This window comes from Kockovaella imperatae (assembly GCF_002102565.1).
Source record: "Kockovaella imperatae strain NRRL Y-17943 chromosome Unknown BD324scaffold_4, whole genome shotgun sequence".
NCBI lineage: Eukaryota > Fungi > Basidiomycota > Tremellomycetes > Tremellales > Cuniculitremaceae > Kockovaella > Kockovaella imperatae.
In genome coordinates this window covers 219,177-247,122 of record NW_019028944.1, presented here as the reverse complement: position 1 = coordinate 247,122, position 27,946 = coordinate 219,177, and the positions used below count along the sequence as shown (strand labels likewise).

General features: G+C 52.8%; 9 protein-coding genes across 9 annotated transcripts; 5 read left to right on the top strand and 4 right to left on the bottom strand.

The window, feature by feature from the left end:
- Window positions 1–433: 433 nt before the first annotated feature.
- On the top strand, window positions 434–6,276 carry BD324DRAFT_649631 (hypothetical protein; the record flags this gene model as incomplete). The annotated part of the gene is made up of 16 exons (XM_022018023.1): window positions 434–2,152; window positions 2,197–3,369; window positions 3,415–3,698; window positions 3,748–3,900; window positions 3,950–4,113; window positions 4,164–4,374; window positions 4,427–4,550; window positions 4,602–4,751; window positions 4,949–5,091; window positions 5,141–5,225; window positions 5,271–5,334; window positions 5,381–5,458; window positions 5,508–5,647; window positions 5,697–5,782; window positions 5,837–6,138; window positions 6,188–6,276. 16 exons carry the CDS (start codon window positions 434–436, stop codon window positions 6,274–6,276), a joined length of 4,965 nt encoding a protein of 1,654 aa, XP_021872176.1.
- A 229-nt stretch (window positions 6,277–6,505) lies between these two features.
- BD324DRAFT_620153 (hypothetical protein) lies at window positions 6,506–8,852 on the bottom strand. The gene is made up of 4 exons (XM_022015253.1): window positions 8,278–8,852; window positions 8,164–8,223; window positions 7,719–8,111; window positions 6,506–7,668 (listed from the first exon to the last, which is right to left on the bottom strand). The coding sequence occupies exons 1-4, from the start codon at window positions 8,768–8,770 to the stop codon at window positions 6,584–6,586; spliced, it is 2,031 nt and encodes a 676-aa protein (XP_021872175.1). The 5' UTR covers window positions 8,771–8,852; the 3' UTR covers window positions 6,506–6,583.
- BD324DRAFT_620146 (mitochondrial carrier domain-containing protein) lies at window positions 8,853–10,918 on the top strand. Its single transcript, XM_022015252.1, has 11 exons — window positions 8,853–9,007; window positions 9,062–9,126; window positions 9,180–9,190; window positions 9,240–9,290; window positions 9,344–9,438; window positions 9,495–9,512; window positions 9,560–9,848; window positions 9,904–10,416; window positions 10,465–10,473; window positions 10,530–10,663; window positions 10,717–10,918. Exons 1-11 carry the CDS (start codon window positions 8,994–8,996, stop codon window positions 10,838–10,840), a joined length of 1,323 nt encoding a protein of 440 aa, XP_021872174.1. The 5' UTR covers window positions 8,853–8,993; the 3' UTR covers window positions 10,841–10,918.
- BD324DRAFT_620135 (AFG1-like ATPase-domain-containing protein) lies at window positions 10,919–13,353 on the bottom strand. Its single transcript, XM_022015251.1, has 12 exons — window positions 12,929–13,353; window positions 12,702–12,862; window positions 12,484–12,644; window positions 12,257–12,428; window positions 12,122–12,207; window positions 11,972–12,081; window positions 11,562–11,909; window positions 11,495–11,511; window positions 11,347–11,440; window positions 11,279–11,292; window positions 11,124–11,221; window positions 10,919–11,071 (listed from the first exon to the last, which is right to left on the bottom strand). The coding sequence occupies exons 1-12, from the start codon at window positions 13,194–13,196 to the stop codon at window positions 10,999–11,001; spliced, it is 1,602 nt and encodes a 533-aa protein (XP_021872173.1). The 5' UTR covers window positions 13,197–13,353; the 3' UTR covers window positions 10,919–10,998.
- On the top strand, window positions 13,354–17,404 carry BD324DRAFT_620133 (putative microtubule motor). The gene is made up of 11 exons (XM_022015250.1): window positions 13,354–13,627; window positions 13,679–13,969; window positions 14,019–14,381; window positions 14,429–15,309; window positions 15,361–15,536; window positions 15,576–15,815; window positions 15,854–15,985; window positions 16,027–16,347; window positions 16,395–16,527; window positions 16,580–16,731; window positions 16,780–17,404. Exons 1-11 carry the CDS (start codon window positions 13,404–13,406, stop codon window positions 17,314–17,316), a joined length of 3,450 nt encoding a protein of 1,149 aa, XP_021872172.1. The 5' UTR covers window positions 13,354–13,403; the 3' UTR covers window positions 17,317–17,404.
- A 407-nt stretch (window positions 17,405–17,811) lies between these two features.
- On the bottom strand, window positions 17,812–19,630 carry BD324DRAFT_607804 (hypothetical protein; the record flags this gene model as incomplete). The annotated part of the gene is made up of 2 exons (XM_022014085.1): window positions 17,812–19,275; window positions 19,328–19,630. 2 exons carry the CDS (start codon window positions 19,628–19,630, stop codon window positions 17,812–17,814), a joined length of 1,767 nt encoding a protein of 588 aa, XP_021872171.1.
- Window positions 19,631–21,714: 2,084 nt separating this feature from the next.
- On the top strand, window positions 21,715–22,892 carry BD324DRAFT_620128 (Prefoldin subunit-domain-containing protein). The gene is made up of 5 exons (XM_022015249.1): window positions 21,715–21,870; window positions 21,983–22,084; window positions 22,213–22,320; window positions 22,408–22,462; window positions 22,520–22,892. Exons 1-5 carry the CDS (start codon window positions 21,746–21,748, stop codon window positions 22,559–22,561), a joined length of 432 nt encoding a protein of 143 aa, XP_021872170.1. The 5' UTR covers window positions 21,715–21,745; the 3' UTR covers window positions 22,562–22,892.
- A 179-nt stretch (window positions 22,893–23,071) lies between these two features.
- BD324DRAFT_577550 (C-terminal of NADH-ubiquinone oxidoreductase 21 kDa subunit-domain-containing protein) lies at window positions 23,072–24,209 on the top strand (the record flags this gene model as incomplete). The annotated part of the gene is made up of 4 exons (XM_022013266.1): window positions 23,072–23,417; window positions 23,677–23,790; window positions 23,888–24,065; window positions 24,128–24,209. 4 exons carry the CDS (start codon window positions 23,072–23,074, stop codon window positions 24,207–24,209), a joined length of 720 nt encoding a protein of 239 aa, XP_021872169.1.
- Window positions 24,210–24,586: 377 nt separating this feature from the next.
- On the bottom strand, window positions 24,587–27,782 carry BD324DRAFT_607803 (hypothetical protein; the record flags this gene model as incomplete). Its single annotated transcript, XM_022014084.1, has 4 exons — window positions 24,587–24,705; window positions 24,774–24,903; window positions 25,002–26,352; window positions 26,404–27,782. The coding sequence occupies 4 exons, from the start codon at window positions 27,780–27,782 to the stop codon at window positions 24,587–24,589; spliced, it is 2,979 nt and encodes a 992-aa protein (XP_021872168.1).
- Between the last annotated feature and the right edge of the window lie 164 nt (window positions 27,783–27,946).

The window sequence follows — 27,946 nt, the reverse complement described above, 5'->3', positions numbered from 1 at the left end:
CTGCTCTCACTCTTTCGACCTTCTCTCGTCATCTCACGTTCGCTTCCTCACACCGCCTTTTGTACGCAGGTGGGATACCGTTGTCGGTTTGATTCACTTCGCATTTTTCTTGGGCAGCGACTATCATCAACAGCATAGCAAGACGTGGAGAGCTAGCAGTGCTGGCATACGGTGTGATTGTCTGTCAGCTGCATGAACGAGGTGAGTCTCATTTGCCGCTGCTCCACCCTTTACAGACGCGGCCCAAACGCGGCGGCGGCGAGGACAAAGGGGGGGGGGGTGTTGCTGGTTTTAGGCAAATCCGGTGGACGCCTTAGTCTATTGTGGAGAAACGCCTGGGAGACTATGCTGACATTCCAAAGTGGACTGGATCAAGATTTCATACAAGCTCCTAATTGATCCGCCCATCCTCCCATTGAAGGCTTTCCCAGTCATGGCAGACGCCAGCCCAGTGATAGCTCCAGCTCCGATCCCTGCTTCTCACAACAATCTCGCACCACCTCAAAAGTCAGTTCGATCCAACTCCGCAGCGTCTAATCGGTCACGTCGCGGTCGCTCCCATGGCACCTCATCTGTGAATCTCTCCAGGAGCAATTCTCATTCGTCCCGCGGTGGAGGAACCAGCGATGGTACCTCCGGAGGAGGAGGAGACAAGACGAAGAAGTCAGGTCATACCACCACGATCAGCGGTGGAACAAGTCTTGGCATAAGTAATGGAGATCTCAACACGAAGAAACCAAAAGGCAAGAAGGATGCTTCTGCTACGACTTCGAATGAGAAGGAAGAAAAAGCCGACAACAGCAAGCCGAAGCAGGAGAAGCAGGAAAAGCAGGACAAACGGAGAGCGTCCAGCAACAATCAGAATCGTAGACCTCAACCTATCAACACGGCCCCTGCGCGGACCAACTCGCGCAACTCGACCAACAAATCGACACCTGCAAATGAGGCTGCTTCTCAGACCCAAACCGCCCCGGCCCCTCGCGCGATCCATGCGTCCGTCTCTGCTCCACTAACGGCTCTGGACGCTGCGAAAGACGTCGCTCAGCAAAAGCAGGCATCTGGAGCATCCGGTGGCGACGCCCTTGCAAGTCTACAAAAGATGATATCGGACCTAAAGTCCATGCCTGCTTCATCTGGTAATTCCAGTGGAGGATCGGCTCCCGCCTCCAGATCAGCGAGTGGCCAACGCGAGCCAATGACTGGCGGAACTAGTCCAGTACCAATCTCAGCATCGCTCAGTCGGCAAGGCTCGAAAAAGCTCAAGGCGGATGCACCGAGTTTCACTCCGTCTTTCAATCCTTCATCTGCCTCTCCAGGCGGTTCTCACATGTCCATCTCACCAGCTGCTCAGATGCCAACTTCATTCATTGGGTCACATCCTCGCACTGGATCTCACAGCACTATAAACGATCGTCGAGCTTCATCACCGTCCGGTCCCCATCCTCTTTTCCCCGGACTGGCTGGTATGAGTCCTTACAATCAATCTCAGTCGTTCGGCTACCAGAACCTCGGACTGCAAGGGAGTGATCTGGATGGTTACGGTCAGGCTCAGCCCTTCGACTACCAGCAGTTATTGGCTGCTCAGCAATTGCAATATCACCAAATCCAGTTGCTTCAAGCTCAACTCGCAGCTAGTCAATTGGCAGCTCAACAGGCTCAACAGCAGCAGCAGATCCCATCCCATCAGCAGATGGGCAGCTTCATAGCCCCGCGTTTCCAAGCTCTCGCTGCGCAAAGAGCACAACAACAGCAGCAACAGCAAGCTCAGCAACTCGCACAGGCTCAACAATTGTTCGAGCTACAACAGCAACAGCTGGCCACTGTGCAGCGTCGATCTCAGGAAGAACAAGCTCGAGCCTTGGCTCAAGCTACCTTGCACAACCCTCCGCCAGTGTTCGAAGAGGATTCGCCGGAGAAGCGAACCGTTCCGCTCGTCTCCAACCGACCTCAGCTTGCACCAAGCTTCAAGTTTGGAGCCAAAAAGATGGACGAGATTAGCGACAGACAAGCATCAATCTCTCCGCCTCTCCATCCGCCCATAATCAATCGAAGCGAGGGCATTGGAGGTGCTGCAGCCGCTGGTCTGGCAGGTCTTGCTGCAAGAGCGCACAAGCGCACTGGCAGTGAGCTTAGTGCCGCGATGCAGCAGCAGGTGAGTTTGAGCTGCCGGGTACTGTCGTGCTGATATTGAATCAGCTCGAGATCCAAAGCCAAATCGAGGCCTTGCAAGCAAAACAAAAGGCCCTGATGCAGGAAGACCTCGCTAGTCAAGGCGAAACACCCCTCAGTCAGCTCAACAGCGTCCTTAAGTCATCATCAGCGGTGCAGCCCGTGGCCAGACATCGTCGAGTACAGTCGTCTGTCCCTTCTGCCAGCTTGCCAGACACATTCGGCTCACTCAGTCTATCAAACGTCCCGGAGTCCGCGGGTCATCATCGATCGGACTCACGTGGACGAGCGGAGATGCCACCACCTCCTGTTCCCATGCCTTCGGCCATTGGTCACTCGAGGCGACACAGCGTGAACACATTCAACAAGTCTGGGTCGATGAGCCTGGGTATGTCCATTGGAGGTGACATTCCAGAAGATGGCATTCCGGATGGTGTCTACGGCCATCACAGGTCCGGCAGCCGATCAGGTATGGAGTCCGGCAGTTGGAGATCCAATAGCATATCTCAAAGCGGCGGCATGGGAGCTGGGTCAGCAGGTGGAGTCGCGGCCGTCTCGGATCTGGCGGCTGCACAAGCTCAACTGCAGTCACTCGCTCAGTTCAGAGCTGCTGCCGGAGGCGGCCACAGCAAGATGGCCTCGTTCAGCTTTCCTAATATGCTGCCTAACCTACTGGCCGCGACCACATTGTCGACACCTGCAGGTCAGAGCTTGTGGCAGCAGCAACAGGCTTTTCAGATGCAGCTTCAATCAAGCTCGAGCGGACCGCAGCGCAAATCCCTTTTTGCCCCTTATCTTCCGCAAGCATCTCTACCACCTCTCTTGAGCGCCGGAAAGCTGGTCGTAGGTGTACTTCGAGTCAACAAGAAGAACCGATCCGACGCGTACGTCGCTACAGATGTCTTGGAGGCCGACATCTATATTTGCGGTTCCAAAGATCGTAACAGGGCTCTCGAAGGTGACATCGTGGCTGTGGAACTGCTTGACGTCGACGAAGTCTGGAGCACCAAGAAAGACAAGGAGGAGAAAAAGCGAAAGAAGGAAGAGAATGCTGCGTATGATTTGAAGCCCTCTCAGGCCAAGAAACTTGAGAAGAAGAAGGACGATGTGGAAGTAGAGGGTCAAGGCTTGACCTTGTTCGAGGACGAGGAAGTCAATGACGATACCAAACCGACTTATGCGGGGCACGTTGTCGCAGTGGTGAGCTAGTCAAAAGAACGACATCGCAAGCTCACAACCTTGCAGGTCGAGAGAATGCCAGGACAGCTCTTCTCCGGCCAGCTCGGGGTCCTTCGCCCGTCCTCAGCAGCCACGAAAGAGAAGCAAGAGCTCGAACGAAGGGAACGTGAAGGGGATCGCGCGAGACGGGAAGAGACTCAGGAACGACCAAAGATCGTTTGGTTCCGACCCACGGATAAGCGGGTACCGCTCATCGCCATTCCTACCGAGCAAGCGCCATCAGACTTTATCGAGAATCCAGATGATTACAGTGAGAAGCTGTTCGTCGCTACCATTAAGCGATGGCCAATGTGAGTGTGTCAGACCAGCTTTGAGGTAAAGGTCTGACAAATTCGGTAGCACCTCGTTACACCCCTTCGGTACGCTGGTTGAGGAGCTCGGCCCGATCGGAGATCGAGAGGTTGAGACGAGTGCCTTGTTGAAGGATTGCAACTTTCCCACCGAGGAGTTCCCGGAAGCCGCGATCAAGTGTTTGCCACCGCTGCCCTGGACGTGAGTGATCCTCGTGGTCTTTGCGAGCAGATGAGCTGAGATAGTACAGTATTCCCGAACGAGAGTACGAGATCAGGAAAGATTTGCGAGAGGAACGCATATTCACGATCGATCCTCCGACCGCCAGAGACCTCGATGACGCTCTTTCTGTCAAGCGGAACGACGATGGGACATATGAAGTCGGCGTGCACATCGCAGACGTATCGTACTTTGGTGAGCTGACCTAATCTGGGCTTCGATAGTGGTGCTGACTCACAACGTAGTGAAAGCGAACACGGCGCTCGATCGAGAAGCCCGCAAGCGAGCGACGAGCGTATACCTTGTCCAGCGGAGCGTGCCTATGCTTCCTCCTCAATTGTCGGAAGAATTGTGCAGTTTACAACCCGGTGTCGAGCGATTAACGTTCTCTGAGTTCTTCACTTTGGACCAAGATGGGACCGTCCTGAAGAGCGAGATGAGCAGGACGATCATCAAGTGAGCCGTCGAAGTACGGCAATGAATAGCCTTCAGCTGACTATCCGCCCAGGTCGTGTGCGAAATTCGCCTACTCAGACGCTCAAGATATCATCGCTGGTGGTTCTCTGGACTCGACCACAATCAACGGGCCCGTCCCGGCGCAGAAGCTTCATAATGACATTGTTCTGCTTCATGTGTGTATTACCCCCGGTGGGCATTAGGGGATGTTCTGACGAGTCTCGCAGGAGATTGCTTCAAAACTCCGTCAGAAGAGGATCGAATCCGGTGCTATGCTGAACAACCGCGTGAAGGTGTCCATTAGTCTGGACGATGATGGAGAGCCGGTGGATTGCGTGACTCACCCGAGAACAGATGCCAACTCGCTCGTCGAAGAGGTGAGCCACTTCTGGTGGGATGTTCACCTACTTGACACCTGCAAAGTTTATGCTCCTTGCCAACACTTCTGTCGCGCGAGTGATCGCACACGGCTTGCCGGAGCAGTCCCTTTTGAGAAGACACGAATCACCTATTGAGCGACGAATTGCAAGTTTTATGGTCCCAGTCGCTTAGACACAAGCTGACGAGACATCAGGACGGTTTCATCGAGCGAGCAAAGAAACTTGGCTTTGCGTTTGACGGAAGCACCGCAGGAACGCTCCAAAAAGGTTTCGACGAGATCCAGGACGCCGACACTCGCTTGTGTCTTGAATTGCTGAAGCGCAGAGCGATGCAGACGTGAGAGCCTCTGGTTGTCAGTGGGAACAGCGCTAACGTGATGCTGCAGTGCTCGGTATTTCTGTACCGGTATGCTCGACATTGCAAAGTATTATCATTGGGCTCTTGCTACTCCGCTGTATACCCACTTTACGGTACGCAACTCATCTGGCACTTGCATTATCGCTAACATCATGAAGTCTCCAATCCGCCGGTATGCCGATATCCTGGTCCACCGCATGCTCGATGCCTGCTTGACGAGTCGTGGGTCTGTCCTAGCCCATTGTGGGAAATCCTGACCACCCTCCAGCATCACCCAACGATGTCAAGTTCCTCATGGACCGGGATCAAGTTGCAAAATGTGCCCAACAATGCAATATGAAGAAGCGTGAGTGTGGCTCTCTTCTTATAGGGGTAAGCCTCTGACGACTCTGTAGAGAGTGCCAAGTTGGCAGAGGAGCAGTCTATTCACCTGTACCTGTGTATTCTGATACACGACTTGACTGAAAAGTATGGGCCTGTCATCCGCCAAGGACGGGTCACCGGAGTCCTGGATGAGGCGTTTGACGTTGTTGTCGTGAGTGGAATTACTTTGCGCTGCGGTAAAGCCTTAATACTGGCCTCAGCCCGAATTCGGCATCGAGAAGAGGGTGCATGTCGATAAGATGCCGGTGGACAATGTGGTATACGATGAGCACAAAGATGTCTTGTCGTAAGTCAATGACATTTCCGCACGGGAAATCTTCTGATCATTAAAACTACTCAGGCTGTACTGGACCAATCAAGATGTTCTTTCGTATCTTGCAGGCACTTCCGACGACCCCCACCTGCTCAAGATCAAGGCTCTGGGCGACAAGTACGCGAAGGAGACGTCCGCTCGAGATGTCGCCGGCGATGTGACTCGATCTCGCCAGAGACAAAAGAGCGCTCACCGCTCGAAATTCACTTATGAAGGCCTGAGGTCCAGTGGAGGCCACAAGATTCAGGATATCAAAGAGCTCATGAGCCTGCCTGTGATCATCACGAGTGACATGACCAAATCACCGCCTGTGCTGGTGGTATATGCCTGTGAGTGGCATTGCATATGTGAGAACGATCGTCGCTGACTTTGTGATAGGCAATCCGTATGTTTCGCTGTCTATCATTTTGCAGCATCACACTGACGTTTCCGCAGATACGCCTCCTGATCGAGTCATTGCCGATTAAATGGTCTTCGCGCTTTTCTTGCCCTATTTCATGATCTTCATCATCATTTTCCATCATTCTGTACATATTATCAAATTCATCTGCGATTCATTAGTGTAAGCGGCGAGCGGAGGACTGAGACGCAGGCGACAAGGAGCGGGAGTGGCGAGAGTAGCGAGAGTAGCGAGAGTATGGGAGAAAAGACCTGAATCTCTTAATAATGAAAGTTTGAGCAGAAAAGAGAAAGAAGTCCCACATTGTCTGGTCATGGCATGTGAAACGTATTCTACACTGCGATTCTCTGAATACGCTACGCGGTGTATCCCGATTATACGTCTTGATCGAGTCGATTGCGATACCTTGTCTTCCATCCGCCGCCATTCCATAGCCTTATCCTTTGCAGAGCGATGAACAGAGCAATACCTAGATCACCCCTTCGCCCGACCAATCCACGCGGGGCTATCCAACTATTCAGAGCGAGCAAGACGGATTTCGGCTCGTGACTGGTTGGCTTCGAGCTCTGTTGATCTATGTCGGTGAGTTCCTCTGCAGTTGCATTGTCAATACCGTCAGGGCTGGCAGACGAGTGCGATTTGAGGGAAGACCCGTCCATCACACGACTTTCAGTTCGTGCCTTGATGACGACTTCGAAAGCGAGGATGGCGTCGATGAGATCTCGAGCAGAGGTGAGGTGTTCGGCGGGGAGTATGTTTCGCAAGTGGAATATTGGGATATCCCCCTTGGGTCCAGATATCATGGTAAGTACCGGAGCCGTTCCCAAGTGTCCTTCCGTCGTCAAAGGGTAGAGTCGAGGTCCCTGTGCATGAAAATCTTCATTTTGGAGCGGACGTCTCCTTTTGGCAGACTGAGCGCTCCTACGTTCTTCCACCTCCTCCAATGGCTCAGTGATCCCCACCTCAACCTGCGTGTCGGCAGGCTGAGCGGGCTCGAAATCGACGTTGCCGATATCGATAATGGCTATTGTATCCGGTGCCATGTAGCCATGACCGTTCATGACCATTCGTTCATCTTCTAAAGATAGGCGATGTAAAACATTTCGACTTCCATTCAATTTCAACATCCATCTTGGATCCAGGTCATTGACCTTGGCATATGGTGGGATATCCAGTGGTATACCAGCGGCTGTGGTTCCATCGGCTGGATGCTCCTCTTGCGAGACATGGTCCGCTGATGATTTCTGGTAACTTTGAAAGTCAAGGCCGCTCGTGAGGGTCTCCGGGACAGGGTCCCGCAACTGTCCATTGGGTCTGTCGCTCGACGTCCGTATCCGATCGAAGAGAAGTCTCAACTCTTGTACGATACGGTCCTGTAATTGCGAATCAATGATCTCCGTGAGGTTGGGAGGAACCGTCAAGTTGCGAGCAAGCTTCGATAAATGAGATTTATGACGGCCTGATCTCATCTTAGCTATGTTCCGACGCAAAAAGGCTAGTAGATCCCACCTTCCAAAGGCAGGTGAGCGACGATCTCTCGTCTAGATGTCGCATACAGCGAACTTCCTCCTCGCGATGGAGCAAACCGGGGATGGAGGATGCGATGCGGGAGCAGGATTGTCCGCGCCGGATTGTATTTCTTTCGGGGGAGTGAGACTGCATTACTGACGTTTTCGCTGTCATCCTGTGTTCCGTGGCTCGGCTGGAGTGTAAAGCCCTTACGCGGCCTTGTCGACGTCACTGAGTGAGTAGACTGAGGAGACATATCCTGGTCACTACTCTGGTGGTCCTCGGCTTCGAAATCAACATCATCTACCTCCGTCTCTTCCACATCGCCTGCAGTCGTCTGGCTTGCGGTCGAGTCGCCCGGTGCCAACACAGGCTTGAATTGAATGAGAAAATCTGACAACGATCAGCTCTGCGTTGCTCTTTGTGGCCAGTGCCGCCTATTTACCAGTTGGCAGCACAGCCGATGTCACGAAGCACTTCCGTGGCGGGGACTTCATCATCCGCCCTGCTCGCTGAGATGAGCGATGCACTTATCAGGGAGGGCCCACTCGCGGCTCACAGTACGGATCACTGAACCAAGTAGCCTCCTTCAGCTCTCTCGCAAGCGATTTCCGTTCCTCCAACTGTTCTCGAAAGATCTTCAACCTCGTATCTCGAAGTGTCTCGTCCCCAGGAACAGTGTCCAGGTCGAAGATGAAGGACCGCTCAAGCCCGGTCGCAGGGTCGACAGAGGGAGTAAATCGGCCGCTACTCTGCCCATTCTTGCGATCCGAGTCTGACGTCTCAAAATACTGGTAGGCGGTCGAAGCTGGGAGCTTTGGTTTCCACTTTGGTTTGTACGCTGCGTCAAAACTGAGGTTACGGCCTTCAATGGGCCCTGGATGAGCTGAGATGGGTGTACAGGAGAATAACCGAAAGGGTGGAGCTCGAGCTAGATGGCATGTCTGATCTCCCAGACATGATCTAGCTGCTTGTTGCCGTAGCTGTCCCCTCATCACCCGTCGAGGGTCGTGGACGCTATGAGAGAGACTCGCCAGGACGTCGCAACACATTTTTTGGCCAGTCACGTGACTATCATTCTGATCATCCGATCTAATTCCGACGTCACCGCCAGCTGAAATGTCAAGCTAATAAGCTGGTGAATGTCTCTGACTTGGACATCGTGAAGACCATAGACTGGATAGCGATCACAGTAGCCAGCGGAGAGAGAGAGAAGAGAGCCTATTGGAGACCTTGGAAAGTCAGAGGGGCTCTCAAGGGCATCAGTTGGCGGGCATGGCGGCGGAGAGGTACGTCATGGCTACAGGACCACGGTGTGGACAATCCCACTGACAACCTATCAGCCGTCAGGCCCCCTTTGATGGGCCATGGGTCAAACGAGCGAAGGGCATGGATGAGTGGTTACAACGTAAGATGGAATGAGTCTCCGAGCCGGAGGAAAGAGAGCTGACGATGGATTAGAGCACAAAGTCGTGCGTCGAAGCTTGGAAAACGAGTTGGGGTCTGCTGATTTGAAGACAGGTCGCATCCGCAACAACGGCTTCGCTCGTATCCACCTTTACAGGCTTCCCAGTGCGTCAATTCGAGATTCTTTCCACTGCCACCCTCGTGCTGATCCTGCGCAGCTCGACTCGCTCAAGTCTCGACTGCAGAGCTCGAGGGAGAACTTTCCGCTCCATCGACTAGCCTCAGAGGTCATTAGGGAGGAAGGTGTGGGAGGGTACGTGGTGTCAACCGATGCCTCGCGGTAGCTTCGCTGATATTTGAGATTATTAGATTGTGGCGAGGGTTTCCGTGGGTGTACTGGACCTCCTATATTAGTATCTGCTGATACCTGAAAGGCTACCACTACTCACCATATCAATTGTTCGGACAGTCTCCTTTACCATCTACACATCCACCAAGCGGATCCTCAATTCTGAGCCAGATCTCACAGGTGGGACTGCATCACTCATCAACCCGGCAACTCCATCTTCATCATCGTCCCGAGCTCAGACGCCGTGGGTGGACGTACATCTTGGTGTCTTCAATCGCGACACCGCTGCGGATGTCGCCACCACCAGTATGATCGCAGGCGGGGCTAGTGGTGCTGTCGTCTGCATAGGCAGTGCTCCCTTCGAGCTTGTAAAGGTGAGTGCCTCTGTATCCATGCGGCGCTCTTCCTGACAAAGCTCATGGACTGCAGGTCCGTCGCCAACTGGAATATCAAATTTATCGAGAATCCCACCCTGCCGCTTTCCCTCAAGCCCCAGCTCATGTGCCACCACCGAATCTGTCCTTGTCCCATCACCCGTCCGGCACCTCCGCATCTCCATCCACTCATCTCCCCGACGTGGCAAAACCAATAGCCGGCCCTTCTACAGTTCCTCGGCCGCCTCCGTTTGTCCCGCCTACGACTCTTCAAGCGGTTCGGATGATTATCGATACTGCCGGTCCAGGAGGACTGTACACTGGTTGGAGGCTCCATTTCCTGAGAGACACACTTGGAACTGCACTCTACTTCGCAGAGTACGATGTGATGCGTTGGTTTCTTGGCCGAAAGAGGGTCTCGTATGGTCCAGGGAAAGGCAAAGGAAGAGACGAAGAACAGGGAGACGTTCCGGAATGGGCGAGGAGTTGGTTACCGAAAGGCCTGATCCCGTTCATGTGTGGAAGTGTTGCTGGAGTGACGAGTTGGGCAGTGATCTACCCGGTGGATGTGAGTGCGGTCCAGTGTGTCAGAGCCTCTGCTGACGAAGCGCCTCAGGCAATAAAGGTGAAATTCGGCATCGGCATGGGAGACCTAGAACGCGGCTGCTGACACTGTCCCAGACTAAAGCTCAACTTCGAGCCCTGTCCGGACTGCCCCGCCGTACACCGTTGCATCAGTTCCTCCGCATGGTTCGTGGACCCGACAAAGACAATCCGAAACCATTGATCACAGGCATTGCAAGATTATACCGGGGGTGAGCCGTTCCGGGGTTCCTGTTCGATTGCTGAAACACTGACGATTACCTAGGCTCGGGGTGTCTATGGCTCGATCTATGCTCACACATGGTTTGCTGTGGACTATCGTTGACCTCGCAAGCGGATACATCGACACAAGGCCATGTGAACGACTGGCGGAATCTTGGTCGGCTTGAGAACCGTGTCCACTTGCGTAGACTTAGAAAACTTAGACACACACACATCTCCCTGTAGCACAAAATGCTGTAATGCACCATGCAGCATTAATTGTACGCAATACTCAATGTGAACTATGCTGTCCAATGCAGGGTATATTCGTGCGTGATGGTGTTCCTCACTCCGTCTCTGAGATTTCGGATCTAGGTGGATCACGATGGATCCCAGATTGTCCAGACCATTCTTGTGTTCTGAGGAAAAGTTTAGGCATGGCAGGAAAGCGTTGCTGAGATCCAAACTTACCCCATCTGCGAGAGACGCGAGACACACCGCGCGAATGCAAATAGTTCTTCGTCGCCTGAGAACAGTGATGACGATCCAATCTCATCGGCGGAGAGTCCCTGAATGAACATCGTCAGTCGCATTTTAAGGATCTGGTCACGAGCAGGCAAACCCACCAAGTCATCCATGACTGCGAAGTGAGAGTCAGTTACTCAGCCATGAATGCCAGCCTTCTTAGACTCACTGGACCTCATGTGCGAGTCGTCCGCCGATGAGCCTGCCTTTTCGTCCGAGAATACCTGGAAAATGGGCACTTCGGACGAGATGAAGAGCTTGACCTGGAATGCAATGTTAGTCTCGAAGGTTGCGAGTGATGGCCAGTTGGTACACACCTTGTTCTCATAGCAAGCTACGACGAGATGTCAATTTCGCTTCTGGACAGGCCGAAAGGAGACTGACCATCGATAAAAGTGATGAATCGCCTAGCCATGTCTCGCTCACTCAACCCCATCCTCGGAACGCCCTCCACAAAGAGCGTCCCGAACTTGTTGGTGACTTCGAGGTAATCAGCCGCGCTCAAAGGCTTCCCACAGAGATCTTGAAAGGTAAATCGAGCTACTGATCCGCTGGACTCTGGTATGTTAAGCTTGCGGCCCCATAGTGGCAATTTTTTGTCGGATACAACCTCTGAGGAGATTGGATCTGCCGATGTCAATGATTCGAAGAGCTTCGTCATTTCGACTGCTGTCCCGGTATCAAGAGGCTGATAATACGTGTGCGAGAGAGCTCGAGGTATCTTCCGATAGTCTTGGGAATGCGCACGTCAGTCAAGGAAGCGGATGAGGTAAATGGAATCAACGAAACCTCACCCGTTTCTGAATCCAGGTCTACGATTTCGAATCTTTGCTTGAGTAGCTCAATGGCGGGCAAGAAGGATGTTCGTTGGATGCCGTTCAGGTACAGCTCATCCGGGTGACGACTGCGAGCAGGTCAGCACCGTACTACGCTTGAAAGTTCACTTTGATGTCATCACGCAGACGACACCGTATCCCATGAGTCGCTCCAACAGTCCTCGCAGCAGCATGGCGGTCACGATATCAGTGACCTACAAGACGAGTCAGCGCGCGCGTACGGACGCCCATCTTCTTGCTCACTTGAAATTCGTCAAAGCATAGAACCCTCCCTTCCGCCGCGAGACTTCGAGCCACCTCGGGTAGTGCATCTTTCTTTCCCATGCCCATCGCCTCATATCGTTTCGTTACTTCGTGTTGGCGTCTCTGTACATCCAACATGAAGCTGTGAAAATGGATGCGTGTGGCCCCGTATCTGATCAGAACGGATGTCAGTCGACTTGGACTCGTCAGGCCATGCGCAAACTCACTTGGTAGGTCCAAACTGCGGTGGCAATGTTGTGTAAAAAAGATCCATGAGCATGGTTTTGCCAGTCCCCACAGATCCATGCAGATACAATCCCTTTGGGACATCATCGAAAGATTTTGTCGAGGTCTGCTGACCAGATCCACCGGCGAAGAATCTTCCAAACTGCCAAGGTCAGCGAGATTTCCGTGGAATGCTTGCGTCACTTTGACTCCGACGTACGAGTCCGCTCTTAATTTCAGGCGTTTCTGGCGGCAGAGGTCCTGGATCATATGTTTTCAAGTCTGTCCATAGTCTTTGAAGCTTCTGAATGATACTTTCTTGATGTGGGTCAGGGCGAAGGGTCTTTACATCCACCAAGTGACGATATCGAGTGATGGGATCTGTGATGGAGTGAGAGATGGAAATTCAGCAACTGCCGGTACTCATTCCTCTGAAAGTTGATTTACCTCTATAAGAGGCTCTAGCCGTGATCTTCTTGAGAACCTCCAAGCCTGAAGGCTCTATATCATGCGCTAGAGCCACGGATTTCCCTTGCACTTGTACCTGCCTGGCCCTGCCCGAGCAGTGGATACACCTGGCTATGGTTCCTCGGGCATGCCGAGGTTGTGATCCGACAATGGGTAACCCAGCTCGGGAATGCCTCGAGGGTCCAGGTGTGCTCGGCATCACCTCCGAGATAAGTGGCTTGATCCTCGTAGCAGCTCCCCGTAACATAACCGTTGGTCAGGCTGTCAATGCTATCACCACCACCTTCACCACTATCTAATCACCTCCATCCTCCCCCTTCGCCTAGACTTGAATATTTAAAACCGCGTGTTATTTTGTTATTTTATCCCAAATCCAACAATAATAACAACCAACCCCCGGGGGATCTTGTTGTTGCCTTGTTCTATCTCGTGCTTGTCACTTTCGTCGCACACCATGTCACGTAAACCAACAGCGACGGGGCGACCAACTATCGCTAGAGTGACTTCCATGTCATCCATGGCACCTCCGAAATCATCATCTACAGCGGTCGGAAGGTTATCTGTCATGCCTGCTGGAAGTGTCAAACCCCCTTCCATGGGTAAAGATGACATGTCTGGTCCCAGTCGGCATCCTATCACGGTGGGAGAGACCAACATCAATGTCGTGGTCAGATTGAGGTGAGAGCAGCTCGATGGTTGAAGTGCGTGCAACGCTGACGAGCTTGACAGAGGTCGAACCCCACGCGAGGTCGAATCTACTTCTCCTATCATAGCGAAGACGCAAGGTGCCTTATCCAAGGGTATCACCATCGAAGCTGTCCCTCAATCATCTGCATTCGGATCCGCAGGGATCAACACCCAGAGCCCCGACATCAAATCATATGCGTTCGACAGAGTCCTCGGTCCCGAGGCGGATCAAACAATGGTATTTGAGGAAGTCGCCAAGAGCATGTTGGATGAAGTCCTTGGAGGATATAATTGCACTATCTTTGCGTATGGACAGACAGGAACTGGAAAGACGTGCGTATGCTTGCGACAAGTTTCGGGCATATGATTGACGCGGCCACAGGTACACAATGCAGGGTGACCTGGATCTGTCGGCTCTGGATACACCAAATGATGCTGGAGGTATAATCCCACGCGTCTTGCATCGCCTTTTTGCCCTCCTCGAAGCCAAATCAAACACCGATTATGTGGTCAAGTGCTCATATCTTGAGATCTACAACGAAGATTTACGAGATCTTCTGTCACAAGATTATGGCGTGCCTGGGTCCAACAGCCAGCTGAAAATCTACGAGGATGGAAAGAAGGGGACAATGGTTCAAGGTGCGGAGGAGGTCGGGCTGCAGAATCTATCGCACGCTCTCAAGGTACTGAAAAAGGGATGTCAGAGGAGGCAGACAGCGGAGACAAAAATGAACACGGAGTCTTCGTGAGGGTCTCCTGTGCATGTCCGGATATGTGCTGACGGATTGACAGCCGATCCCACACGATATTCACCGTCACCGTTATGGTCAAGGAGACTGGTTCAGGCGCTCACAGCGAGGATACACTCCGCATAGGCAAATTCAACTTGGTGGATCTTGCTGGATCAGAGGCTATCGGTCGATCGGGCGCCACTGAAAAACGAGCTCGCGAGGCTGGAATGATCAACCAGTCTCTGCTCACTTTGGGTCGCGTCATTTCTGCTTTGGTCGAGAAAGGTCCTCATATCCCTTATCGAGAATCGAAACTCACTCGACTGCTTCAAGACTCTCTTGGTGGACGTACGAAGACGTGTATCGTTGCGACGGTCAGTCCAGTAAGGTCAAACCTCGAAGAGACCTTGTCAACACTGGATTACGCTCTCCGTGCTCGGTCTATCAAGAACAAGCCTGAGATCAATTCTCATCTCACCAAAGCTGGTCTGTTACGAGAATATCTCGGCGACATTGAACGATTGAAAGCAGAGCTCATCGCCGCCAGGGACAAGAGTGGGATCTACGTGCCAGATGAGCAATGGTCGGAAATGACAGAGGCTCAAACGAAGCTCGCGAGCGACCTGGTCGACGCTCAACAGCGTGCCGATGGTTGCAGGATCGAACTCAATACCAAAAAGAGAGAATTCGACGATCTCGTTGTCCGAATGGTGGCCACGAAGGAGGATTTAAAGAAGACTCGACAGGCAGAGAAAGAGCTCGGCGAGCTGCTGGAGCAAACTCAGCAGGGACTATCACTTGCCAAGCAGAAGTTGGAAGAGGAGATGGTCGTCAGTCACGCTTATCAACGCGGAGAGTCAAGAATGGAAAAGGTGGCAGAGGAATTGAAGGATGTGGCTTTAGCTAGTGTCGGGGACGTAGGGGCGTTGTTTGATAAGCTTGGTGAGTCGTGTTCAGGTTCAGTTTAGTGAAAGACTGACCGATCTTCCCAAGCTCGGAAGACCTCGGTCATGGGTAGCAACACGGACGCAGCTTCAGCGTTCGGATCCGACCTCAGTCGCCATTCAACAGCATTGCGCCAGGCTTTCAAAGGACTGCAGAACGTCCAAGCGAACCAGAGAGCTCAGGTCGAAGAGGATCTGGCCGTGCATGTCAAGCAAGGGCAAGATGTGAGCTGACACTTGACTGATAGTGGCTGACGATCTCAGATGGCCAAGAAGGATGTTCAAGACTTGGAGTCTGCTTTTGCGACCTTCAACGACCTAGCGCAGTCACTTGAAGAATCGATCGAGTCTGGCAAGAGCGTGGCTTCGGAAGCCGCTCAGTCCGTCGTCCAGGTCAAAGGCGAAGTTCAGCATGCTGTCCAGCAGTGGGCTGCCAAATTGAACAAGCGTTCTTCAAAGATGATTGCAGAGCTTCTCGACAATCAGAAGGATCAGTTGGCCATGGTAAATCACCTGCGCACAGGACGTGCTGACATCAATAGGTCGGATCTGTACTCACCTCGACTGCGGACTTGGTCGACGCTGTCATATCGACTGCTCATGCACATTTGAAAGCTGAGCGAGAGGCGTCTGAAGAAGCACGGCGACTTGCCCTTGATGCGTCGGATGCCGAGGTGAGTCGTATCTCGCAAAGCGGCTCGGCTCACGATTACAGGTCCTTCGCCTGCGTTCTCAGAATGCGCTCTTGAGTCGCATGCTGATTGACGAGCGTTCAAAGACAGTCAAGCTTCGGACAGACCTGGTCATGAATTTCACCAACATGGTTGAATCCTTCACCGACGCCCAAGACTCCTCGCTTTCTCAAGCTGTTGGAGCGATCCAATCAGAGAACGAACAGTCTCTCGCAGCTATGGACATTTTCGCCGGTCAAGTTTCGGACAGCCACAATGCGTCAACCGGTCTCACAGACACGTTTGAAGTGGATCTCCAGAAAGCACAGAGGACCGCCGAGATGCAACGCGTGACTGGTCAAGAGGTGAGTGAATGCTGAGCTGACACGAGGATGTGTCTGACTCTCCTTAGTCCTTGGACGGCTTCACTGCTGCTCTACATACTGAACTTAACAACTACGGCAAGAAGGCATCTACAGAGGCTGCTAAATGCGTATCTGTGGTCGAGGCTTCTTGCGGTCAGCTGGACAGCACTGCTTTGCAACGTGAGTTCGACCAAAGACTTGGGAACGACACTCCAGGCTCACCCTCTTCCAGTATCGCAAGCTGCCACCGAGGTTTCCGGCGAGCAATCAAAGACTTTACATGCCATCGCAGCCGAGGTCGAACGGACGCACTCTCAATCTAGCGAAAGGATAGAGGTGGCCGCTGCGCAAACCGATGAGCTCTCTGCTACACTTATGAAGTCTGTGAGTGATTGCCGAGTCTAGACGCCCCGGATACTGACGACTTCTCAGCACGCTTCAGCGGCCTCGGCATTCGAAAACACCCTTTCGACTGCTCAATCCACACTTGAGGCGCTCGTCGACCGGACTGCGATCTTTGTCTCTCAGGAGATTCTGGAGGACGTACCGACTGGTGTGACGCCGAAGAAGAAGAGCTGGAATGTGCCGACAGCATGGGAGAAGACCGAGCCGAGGGATATACTCATAGCGCAAATGAGGAAGCGACAAGCATCCGGCTCGCAACCGATCGTAGCTGTCGTGCCGTCAGGTCAGGACGCACCTTCCCTTGGATCACACCAGAACCTAGAAGAGTCGACCGACGTTACGGAGCACTCTGCGCCTCAGTCTCAATCCGAGACTCCCCTTGAGACTGCTCCATTGCGGATCGTCAAGCCTCGACCTAAGGTCTTGCCAGGACTCAACGGCGTCTCGAATGGAATACCAACCTCGAAGACGACGGGCAAACTGCATGAAGACTTCTCTGGCAGTAGAACAGCGTTGAGCGTGCTGGGCGGTGAGAACACGGCGCCTCGAAAGGTCCGACGGTGAAGAAGAAGAGAACAGAGCGTATCTAGCTAGTAGCCAATTCCGCCAGGTGATGATATAATGAGAATGTATGTGGACTCTTGTGTTTTCATCTCTGGATACGATGATGCATCATCTGTGCTATATACAAAGATTGCCCATGGTAGATCGGATCGTCTGCTCTCGGGTGAATCTGCTCTATGACACGATGTACATATTATAAAACAGGCTAGGCTGTAGCTATGGAGTGGCATAGCATCTATTGCTTAGATGCGGCGGGACAAAAGAATGTGGTGGGGAGGGGAGAGTGACCGAAGTGCCCAGAAGACGGCGTTCAGAGAGAATGTCGGGATAGGTAGAAGACAAGGTAGGAGTGAATGTCCACAATAATTTTAAATTCAGATAGCAGCAGCAACTGGGTGAGGTATAGCGAGATCCATCTATAAACAAGGTTTTTTGCTTTAGTTGTTTTTTGTTGTTTTCGGTTTTTCAGTCGTGTCTTGGGGGGTCGAACATGTCTCATGGCTTGACACATTGTCCCTTGACGAGTTTCCAACCTGGTCGACATGAGTAGACTTCACATTGACCGGCGTTGCAACCCATCCATCTGGCTCCAGGGATAGCGGTACAGTCTTTTCCGAGACCCAAGCTGGCACATCCTCCACAGGATTGCAAGTCGGATGAGGTGTCGAGACATTCGTAGATTCCTTCAGAGGTGGCGCCGGTGACGGGGCAAGCGGCGAGACCGGCAGGGCATCGGTAAGAGTCGGTCATCTTCTCTTCCTCAGTCAAGGTGATTTGGTTTCGCTTCCAGTTGGGTCCACTGCCGCCACCGGGGGGTCCGCCGCCGCCGGGAGGTCCACCGCCGGGAGGTCCACCACCACCGGGAGGTCCACCACCACCGGGAGGTCCACCACCACCACCGCCGGGAGGTCCACCGCCACCGGGAGGTCCAGAGGTTGGTCCAGGGCCCATACCAGTGGTGGTCGTGGTGTATCCTCCAGATGGAGAGACACACATTCCGCCGACGACCTGAGATCCAGGGGTACAGCAGACACCTGTGCTACCGACTTCCGAAGTTCCGGAAGGGCAGCAGACAGTCTGACAAGCGGTCATGCCTCGCTTGCAGCAAAAGCTTTGTCCGTTGTTCTGTTGATATGTATAACCGTTGGCGGTGTCACATTGATCAGTGCACATGCCGGTGGCAGGGTTGAAGATCTGTCCATTGGAACAAGTGGGTTGAACACAAGCATTGCCGTTGTTGATGTAGCCGGGTTGAGTGCAGACACATTGTCCTTGCGAGTTCTCTTCTTGGTAATTAGGACAGCAAGTGGTCTGACACCACTTGTTACCGGAAGAACAGGTAGGTTGACAAGTTTGAGAGTTGCCAGATCCAACGAGCTCATAGTTTTTGGCGGTACAGTAACATTGGTTCCATTGGTTTTCCTTGGCTCCGGGTGGGCAACACTGAGTGTTGTAGTATGTCCATCCCTGTTGAGGACAGGTGTGGTGGCATCTGGAGTCGGCGTAAAGCGCGTTGCCAGATGACTTGCTGCAAGTGGAGACACACTTGCTAGAGTCGTTGGGGTCCACGGTGTAACCACATTGGTTGCAGACACAGTTTCCACTGGAACCTTGCTCAGATTGACCAGGAGGACAGCAGACGGTATTGTATCCGGTCCATCCTTGTTGGTTGGTGTTACAGCAAATGCCGTTGCTCTCGTAGGTCGAGCAAGAGTAGATAGGCGTACAGGTCTGTTGTCGGTTACATCCCGTGGATCCACAGCATGATTGGGTGCTGGGGTTGTAAGTCTGACCTCGAGGGCAGCAAACTCCGCTCGTGGAGCAGGTGGAGGGATGACAGTTGGTGGATCCACAACCGTTGCTGGTTCGTTGAAGACTTCCACAGGTATATCCTCCGTAACCGTCACAGGTAGGCTGAGCGTTGGCAGGGTATTTGAAGGTGGTTCCGTATTCTTGTAGCTGAAATTGATATCAGTGATTTGAATATATTTTTTTGGTTTGTGGCACTCACGTATTGGTTAAGCAATTGTTCCAAGTACCATCCACCTCCGTTGTTGTCACAGTAGGACGAGACATCGGCCTCACAAAGACATCCAAAATCGAAGCTGAAACCAAGGAATTGTCCAGAGATGGCAGCACATGTCAAAGTCTGCGACTGAGAGGAGGAGCCGCCGCCGCTATTGCCCCCACCTCCATGCCACTTCTTCTCCAAGGTGAAGTTTGAATGAGAGAAAGCTGAAGCGGAGGGCAATGTAGCCAAGAGGGTGGCCGAGAAGGAGAGGATGGAGACGAGGTTGAGGTTAGAGATGAGCATCTTGGGAAGAAGGAATGAATGAGGAAGGAATGCTCAAAGGGGAGGGCGGGAGAAAGAGAAGGGAGGAAAATCCTTTGCTGGTGTCTCTCTCTCTGCCACAAATGAAGCGACTCTGTTCGATCAAGCGCTGGTCCCAGTAGAATCCAGCCGAGTACTTCCTCAGTGGATCAGTCCAGAGTCGATGGTGACTGGGTCGCTATCGACTTGATGAAGTGTGTGAATGAATGAATGAGTGAATGTCAAAAGCACGACGAACAGAAATGATGGGAAGAAAGGACTTTTGGGGGGGTCAAAGTCTTCTTAAGAAAGAGGTTCGCGGAATGCCATAATCATGGCTCCCAGAGGCTGACACTGCTCTTTCCCATGACGACCTCGCGAGAGCCCTAGTGAAATTATATCCCGAAACATGATGAGACGGGACAGGTCAGGACCTGAGAGAATGTCCAGGGTACCCCGACCTCGTCGCGATGGTCTCTCCTCCTCCCTGCCCATCGTGCTCTGTCCCTCTTTGGGAGGTGGGTCCTCCCCGTCAAGTTTTTGGATAGACATCTCCCGCCTAGTCCAGTCCATTCACCTCTCTTCATGTCCCACATCCCAGCACAGACCCCCTTTCTCATCGTAGCGGGATGACACGGGACCATATTGCACATGGTGAAATGATTCTCCGTCTCTCGCCCCGCTCTTCACAAGAACACAAGCGGGAAGGGGGATGTGGGTTGGTCTCGGAGCCACTGCTTGCTTTCATCAAGCTTTCCGGGACCTGTGGCCACCCCCTTCTTTGCCGGTGCGTCGACGTCCCGAAGGAGAGTGTAGAAGGTCAGCATGACGCTGGTTTTTCCTCATCTGGCGCTCCCGGTAAGGACCCTCACTTTCATTCTTTTTTCCCAGCTGGCCACAGGCGAGAGCGAAAGCTGTGGACCGGGTCAGAGAAGCTTGACTCTCCGGGACGACCTACAAACTCCTCGAGGAGGTTGTAAAAAAAAAAAGTCACACTAACGGGATACATGACGGGATTGCCTGGACAGGAGGAAATTTGGTTCGGCTATTGGACTGTTGGAGGGTAGAAGATCCGAGACATGGTTGATCGGCAGAGAAAACCCTTGACCGGGTCGGTCAGTGCCGGCTGCACGGGTGTCTCAGAGGGACGGCCCAAGGCTATGGGATTTGGAGCTCTGTCCCGCTGCATTTCTCCACTGACCCAAAGTGGGAAGAAAGAGCCACACTGCCACTTTTGACCTGCGGGTGGGGGGGAGAGAGGAAAGGGAAAAAAAAAATCAATGGTTCGATTTTCCCGTGGTCCTTTCCCTTTTCACCTCTCCTGGGTTTTCGCCGGCAAAATTTTTTGATCCCGTTGCTGTCTGTGGGCGAGCAGCAGCAGCGAGCTGAGCAGCTGACTGACCCTTTGTTCCCCGAGACATTACAATCTCTTTGGGTCAGGCTTTTTGGGCGAACATCGTACCATTCGATCAAATCAGGGGGAAAAATATCCGAGACTGTCACCCTTATCACGCTGCATCGAGTAGGGGGGTCATTATTGTTTGATCGGCAGAAGGGGGGATCGACACCTACGAGACAAAAACGTGGATGGATCTCATGTGAGACACACCACACAAAAAAGAGTGGCACCTGCCTAGAGGAGATGCATTAAATTATCCCGTTTACTAGACAGTAGTACTACAACGGCAAGACGCGAGAAAATTGAGGATGAGTGCCCGTCTAACAAAACAGCCTCTGGGTGACAGTCGCACAAAGTGTCACAATGTCATCCGAAGAAGCCACGGTGCCAGGTGGAAGAAAAAAATGCGACACAGGACACACGGGACGAGTGAACAGGAACTGACCGACGAACGGGAGGGGCAACGATCTGCCATTACTTGATCACGTCCTGAGAATAGAACACGCCAAGGAGATCTCATGCCTCGATAGTATTCATGAACGTTTGAATCATGATCTGAAATGTCTATGTATTGCTGTTCGAAACGTTTCAATTTTGATCAGGTGATCTCTTAACTCGAATCGGCGGCATTGTCCGCTGTCAAGATGAATTGCAGTCCCAATCACGGGGCTTCTTTGTATGCAACCATAGTCCATTAGACCGGAATCACGACTGCAGCAATGAACGACGGCACATCCACTATCAAGCTGCAGACCTACGCTTCTCACCTGAACACCGTCCTCCTGCCCTCCTTGGATCAATTGAGGCGAAATCTGGCAAAGTTGGAGCAAGACATCGCAGAATAGTCAGTCCATCTCAACAGCCGGGAACTCTTCAGGCGTGCATGAGATCCAGCTTCATGCCTCTTTGCTGTCTCGTGTACATCTGCGAACAACATGTTGACGATAAGGTCAAAGTGATGATGTATCTCAAAAAGCCAAGCTTCTCGTCGCCGATGCTCGGCGGCCCCAAGAGGCGATGATGGACCTCGGTGCTGGAGTCTATGTCGATGTCATCGTGTGAGTCGGTGGTGAGCTGTGCCTGCCAGACAGTTCATCTTTGGATCGTTGCGATGAGACTGTACTCGCTACAGTCTTCCTACCTTTGCAACTGGGGGCTAACCTGACTTCCCTTTTCGTCACTCCAGGCCGGACACGTCCCAGATGACACTAGACCTAGGACTGGACATTCACCTACAGATGCCCGTGGATGAGGCAGGGGAGTACGCTGCGAAACGTGTAACAATGCTTCAAAAGTGAGTGCCTGCGCGTCACCATTCTGTTCGTGCGGAAATTCTGTCGACAGCTCGTATGTCAAAGCTAAATGGTTTTTTTCCCTCCAGACGCAGATCCGCTCTGAAGATCAAGGAAGAAAACCTGATCTGGCAGATCGAGCAGGTAAGACACCTCAGATGATCATTTGTCATATGGCGGTATGGGCTTACTTTGGATCAGTTCCGCGGCGCAATGAATCAGGCCAGCGGCCTTGCGACCTAAGCTGTTGAGGATATTTGCAATGCTCGGAATGACAGCGCGCCATTAACCTTTTCTCCTGGCCGTCGTTGTCTCTTATCCGAGTCTGACTAGCGATCATTTCGCGAAGCAGCTAAGCGCTTGGCCTTTTGGGTCCCGTCCAGACCATAGAGGTGCTTCACGTCCCATTTCAGGGCGGGTGGGGAGTGGTATACGGAGCGCTCCAGCAGCCGACGCGCTTTTGCCCCCCATTGTCAGATCCAGGATGCATGGAGCGTCTTGATCCCAGCAAGCTATGTATACATAGATCCTAGAAGCGGATGGCCGCATGTATGCATATGGGATGTATACGAAGCCATGCCTGCTCGCTGTCGATGAAATGCCACTACAGTGTGTGCCACTCTGGAATTATCGCCGCAAATCGCCGGGGGACCTCTACTGCGTGGTGGGCGTCCTCAATCCATCCATCCATCCATCCAGCGGGGGTATCATCTATCCAGAGAAGGAGCGTCTGGTCTCAAAGCAGCTCACACCATGGCGAAGGACGAAAGGCACTCGTCAGCCTCGGGCTCAAGCTCTGCTTCATCTTCATCGTCGTCTGCTTCCTCCTCTTCTTCTTCTTCTTCTTCCTCCTCGACCTCGACTTACTCTGCTAAACCCCTTCCTACCTCTTCTCAACCAGTGAACAATTGGCTTGAACAACCGGACCCACGAACACCTCATACGCGTGCTCGTATTCCCATCCACAAGTCACTCGGAGACTATCCCTTGATCGACATTGATCCTCATGTTGGAAGAGTCATACGGTACATGCGGGCCAGTGATTGGGCTGGAATGTTGGGAATGACGACTTTGGCGCCGTTCTTGTATTTGTCTTATAGTGAGTCTAGCGAGAGCCGAGCAAAGGACCGAGAGTCGTTCTAGGGGTGGGCGCTTTGTCTAGGAGGTCGAATTATCCGGGCCCGCTTCCCCCTTCCTTTTGAGCAGGATCTTGCCCCATGTCCATTCCCTCGTGATCAGCTGAAGATCACACTCTGAGCGAGATCATCATTGCCTGGGCCGGTCGGTCTTCTTGAGATTCGCACCTCCTCCTCCTGCCTGTGTACTAGATCTTATGCTGACGCATCTCCTCTACTAAGACCGATGGGACACGACCTCCCGATTCGAAGTCAAGACCGTCCGAAGTGCTATCCGAGTGAACGCTCTCTTTGGATTCTTCGTCGGATTCTCGCTGGCATACATGGAGTCCAGCAGTGAGTGGGCATGGCTTTCTCTCTCTTTCTCATCTGATCCCGGAATACACTCCGGGTCTCATTCGACGGTCGCTGACCCTCGCTGTGTCTCTCTCAGAACGATTCTGGGGCGCATCTGAAAACTCTCGAGAAGTCAAGAAGGACTTTGCAGAACTCTCCAATCGGGCTCAAAAGGGTCTACCGATCTATGGATCAAGCTCTTTATCTCCCTATATGCAAGCCGTGGCAGCTAGGAACTCTACCTTTAGTCAATTCATGATGGTCGCGTTGCCCTGGTGAGTCCTTATTTGCGTGCTACACCCCATGGGCTCGTGCTGATCCATCGGGTGGGTTCCAGGTTCAATGTTGTCAACCATCCTTATCACGGTGTGGAGACTGCAAAGTATTACCGTGGTGTCGCCTCGACTCAGGAGTCATAGATTGGGAGGACCTTCGCGGCCTAGCTTTGATGCTCCAATTCGAATCCAAATCAGTACCTACCGATCGAGTCTGGTCCCTCGACTGGCAGGCATACCCTTACACGCCCATACCCCTTTACCTCATCTCGTCCGCCCTCCCGAGATGTCTCTGACTTTCCGACAACATTCAAAGGAATCGATCGTATACTGATTTAAAAAAATGCATGATATGGTTGAGAAGAACAGGTCGTTCTCGACAAACTTGACAACACAGTGTGAATGGCATCTTTGCATCACGATACAGAATGGATACAGAAAATCATATTTATATGCTACATGGGTCTATGACCCTCTTGATCGGCTTGGGGATGCGAGCATTTCGATCTGCTTCTTTTGCATCAATCCACTTCCTGGAGATTGATGCTGGACGTGGTAGGTTGGTCAGCTGTCTCAGCGATATTAGAGTCTTGCGCTGGTCCCGCTGTCGATCGCGTCGACGGGCTCGATTTGTTGACAGCTACAAAGCAGAGAGAGTCAGCGCTGAAGGCATCGATGTCTGACCCCGCGATGCAATCATGCACTCACCCTCTGTACGACATGCTGGACAACTGTTTCTTCCTTGACTCAGCCATTGATCTACACACGGCTTGTGATACGCATGACGACATTTCAGGATTCGACAGTCGTCCTCAGGTTCATAATCCGACAAGCAGATCTAAGCACGGAAAGAACGTGTCAACGAGCCCGATTCCAGTCTTGTCAGACGCAGAGACGTTCGCGCCACCGCCACCGCCGCCGCCGCCGCCTACTCACCAAACACCTTTCGAGACAATTGTGGAGTATCTCGCCCTTTTCTCCCAATGACACCATTTCGGACCCCTTGACAATTCTCAATCCCGCACTTTCGATCTCTTCCCGAGTCGCAACGGGGGGCTTGACATTGCCAAGTAGCTCGCCAATCAAAGTCATATCTTCGTCAGTCAGTGGATCGCCCGTCATGAGTGCAGGGATTCGAAGGATAGGGTGGTTTCGAGGATAATTGCCCCCAATCACGTACACCAGATAGGTGTTAGCCTGACCCGACGGAGGAGGCGGGTCGGGGCGTGCAGTCGAGATCATCCTGCTTATTCGAGAGCGTAATGATGGTCGACGTGGTCGAGTCACGGGAGGCAAGAATGTTGGTGACGCGCCGGAGAGAGGAGATGGGGGTGGTGCTTCGAGATTGGCCGGGGAAGGCAACGCCGAGTCGACAGGTTGATTGCTGGACAATGAGGCGAAAGCCGAGTCGAGCATCTCCCCTGGAGTCATGTCATCCTCTGGTGTGCCTGGTGGAGCTTCGGAAGCTGGAGTTCCAGCCGCCGCTCGAGGTGGCACTTGTCCATCGGGGAATGGGAAGTCAGGATGATTGATCATTTCTTCTGCAGTCACATCTGGCCCATGACGAATAGATTGGACGCCGACAAATACACACGGGACCATGGCGTCTTGGTCGTCTGGTCCGGCAGGTATCGACGGATCGGTCCCTCGGACGGGAGGGAAAAGATGAGCGCGGAAAAAGTTTAGTCGGCGAGGCAGACCATCGTGACCTCCCGATATCCCCGTGCGCGTTCGAGTTGCATCGCCCTGGACAGTGGGAAGCGGGTTCTGCCCAGGCTGATGATGGAAGGTTGGAATCGCATTGTGCACGTCTTGAGCTGGCGGCGTGGACATCACAGGCGCATCCGAATCGACTGGGTCCATCGCGGGCGACAGATCATCTTCCGTCTGAGGTATGTCTGGCGACTGAGACGTACTGGTTTCGGTACTGGGGAGTGAAAATTCCCTCAGTGATTCGACCAGGTCTCTCTGAAGACCTTCGAGGAAGCCCCTGAACTCGTCTGAGACAGTTGTGACAAGGTCCAGTCCACCGTCTCCGGAAATGGTTGTCGAGCTCTCACTAGATGTTCCACCCGGGTTGGTGTAGTTTCCGCTCGAATCCCTGAGGGCGTTTCGCAGATAGTCCCCAATGGCAGCTTCGACATTGGGACTGCTGGTTCGCCTTGGACTTCTGAAACGATCGAGAAACGAGGTGATAGTGCTGCTAACTGAAGGTCTTGGCCGGGTTCGATTCCGCAAAGAGTTCTCAGGAGTCAACAAGGTCGTAGAGATGGCTGCCGCTGCGACACTGCGAGATATCAGTCAAGGTCTCAACTGCATCTGGACACCTCAAGCTCACTTGAGGAGGTTACCAATGGTTCGGACTTGGGCTTCTAGGCTCAGTTCCGAAACATCAGTGTTCGCACTTGAACGCCTGGATGCTTGGCCCCGATTGGCCAATCTTCGCGATCGTCGCGGCCACGATGCTGAGATTTCTTCTTCTGACTCTGCACCATGGTCTGACGCTGAACCGACTCCAGATAAGGACTGAGTATCGGAATTCGCTGTGGCACCGGTGCTCGTTTCGCTCTCTGAGATTTCTGCTCGAGTTTGAACTAGACCTTGAATGACAAGGACAGCTCCAGCTGGTACGCGAGGGGTCGTACTGGATCCGTCTGACGGTGAATCGGTCCGGGCCAGAGGATTTTGTTGCTCCGCTTCTGTGTCCCTGAGAATCTCTTCCAACCTCGCTTCAGCCTGTCTAAGTCGATCATTCTCCTCCCTCAAACGATGATTTTCAATCTGTTGTCGCTGAATTCTGTACTGAAGAAGCTGTTCCGAGGCTCGTCGCATATGATCGAATTCTTCCAATGTCCTCCCTTGCTGAGTTTCCGAACTCATGTGATCGTACAATTTGACCAAGTTTGTCGAACATGTTCTCTCTGCGTCCGTCTCGCCTGCATCTTCAAAGATTGACATGATGCGAGGTCCGAGATCGCTTTCGATCTCTGTGATCCGCTTGACGAGGTCGTCCATTGATAGTGTCGTATTGTCAGGACGAGCGATCTGCTGAGGGTCCAGGGTCGCCGAGGAGGGTTGATCATTCTGAGCTGATGACAGGGAAGGAGAGATGAGATGGGAGAGGAGGACTGGAGGGCCTGGAGAGGTAGGAAGCGAGGGTGTAGAGTGCAGAGTGATGGGTGCAGGTCGCGTCGCCAAGTTTGGCGTTGCCGCGGCACTGGCTGTGATTCCTGTCGATGCGAGACTATTCGATGAAGCTGAACGATGCGACCTCAAGCGAGACATGACTCGATGCAGAGCTCCGCCTGATCGGATCTCAGTGGAGGATTGAGAGACAGGTCGAGAGAGGATGGAAGTGCGTGATCGCGTACGTGTAGAGGCCAATGGGGTTGGTCTAAGCGAGGATGTAGGTTGAGATGTGTTCGATGGGTCTGCCGCTAACGCCGGAGCAGGGAGCTCGTCTTCAGACTGAATATTCCTCCTCTTGTTGCCCTTTTTCGATCCATTGAGACTGGCAGATGAACTGGCCGTAATGGATCCTCGTCCTCTCTTGGATGACTCGCCGCCGCCGCCGCCGCGTTGCCGATGAATGGAAGAGGATGGAATAGGAGGTCCATCAGAGACTTCGTTCAGACTCCCATCGAACGCTTCTTGATCCCTGTGAAGCTCTCCATCCTGTAGACGGGACCCACCCAATCGCGATTGAGATGTGCCCATGATGATGGCGTGAAAGAATTTGGATGATGACTTCCACCCCTTATCACCGAGTCGATAAGTCCATGGACACGCGACTGTAATTGACGAAGTGGAAAGGGATACAGATTCGAACCCGTCCCAAGGGACTCAGGATACAGAGCTTACTACTACCCAGGCCTTGCTCT

Excerpts from the sequence above, each read along its gene's own strand:
- BD324DRAFT_620153 (XM_022015253.1), bottom strand. The coding sequence starts at position 8,770 with ATGTGTTGCGACGTCCTGGCGAGTCTCTCTCATAGCGTCCACGACCCT. Across the intron at positions 8,112-8,163 it reads ATCGGCTGTGCTGCCAACTG|ATTTTCTCATTCAATTCAAG; the intron begins GTAAATAGGCGG and ends GATCGTTGTCAG. Across the intron at positions 7,669-7,718 it reads CGCTCACCTGCCTTTGGAAG|GCCGTCATAAATCTCATTTA; the intron begins GTGGGATCTACT and ends AGATGAGATCAG.
- BD324DRAFT_620133 (XM_022015250.1), top strand. The coding sequence starts at position 13,404 with ATGTCACGTAAACCAACAGCGACGGGGCGACCAACTATCGCTAGAGTG. Across the intron at positions 13,628-13,678 it reads AATGTCGTGGTCAGATTGAG|AGGTCGAACCCCACGCGAGG; the intron begins GTGAGAGCAGCT and ends CGAGCTTGACAG. Across the intron at positions 16,528-16,579 it reads GGACAGCACTGCTTTGCAAC|TATCGCAAGCTGCCACCGAG; the intron begins GTGAGTTCGACC and ends ACCCTCTTCCAG.
- BD324DRAFT_620128 (XM_022015249.1), top strand. The coding sequence starts at position 21,746 with ATGAACGACGGCACATCCACTATCAAGCTGCAGACCTACGCTTCTCAC. Across the intron at positions 22,085-22,212 it reads GTCTATGTCGATGTCATCGT|GCCGGACACGTCCCAGATGA; the intron begins GTGAGTCGGTGG and ends TCGTCACTCCAG. Across the intron at positions 22,321-22,407 it reads CGTGTAACAATGCTTCAAAA|ACGCAGATCCGCTCTGAAGA; the intron begins GTGAGTGCCTGC and ends TTTTCCCTCCAG.
- BD324DRAFT_620146 (XM_022015252.1), top strand. Across the intron at positions 9,291-9,343 it reads CCACCTTTACAGGCTTCCCA|CTCGACTCGCTCAAGTCTCG; the intron begins GTGCGTCAATTC and ends GATCCTGCGCAG. Across the intron at positions 10,664-10,716 it reads ATTGCAAGATTATACCGGGG|GCTCGGGGTGTCTATGGCTC; the intron begins GTGAGCCGTTCC and ends ACGATTACCTAG.
- BD324DRAFT_620135 (XM_022015251.1), bottom strand. The coding sequence starts at position 13,196 with ATGTTACGGGGAGCTGCTACGAGGATCAAGCCACTTATCTCGGAGGTG. Across the intron at positions 12,863-12,928 it reads GGCTAGAGCCTCTTATAGAG|ATCCCATCACTCGATATCGT; the intron begins GTAAATCAACTT and ends ACTCCATCACAG. Across the intron at positions 11,072-11,123 it reads TCGCGTCTCTCGCAGATGGG|AACACAAGAATGGTCTGGAC; the intron begins GTAAGTTTGGAT and ends ACTTTTCCTCAG.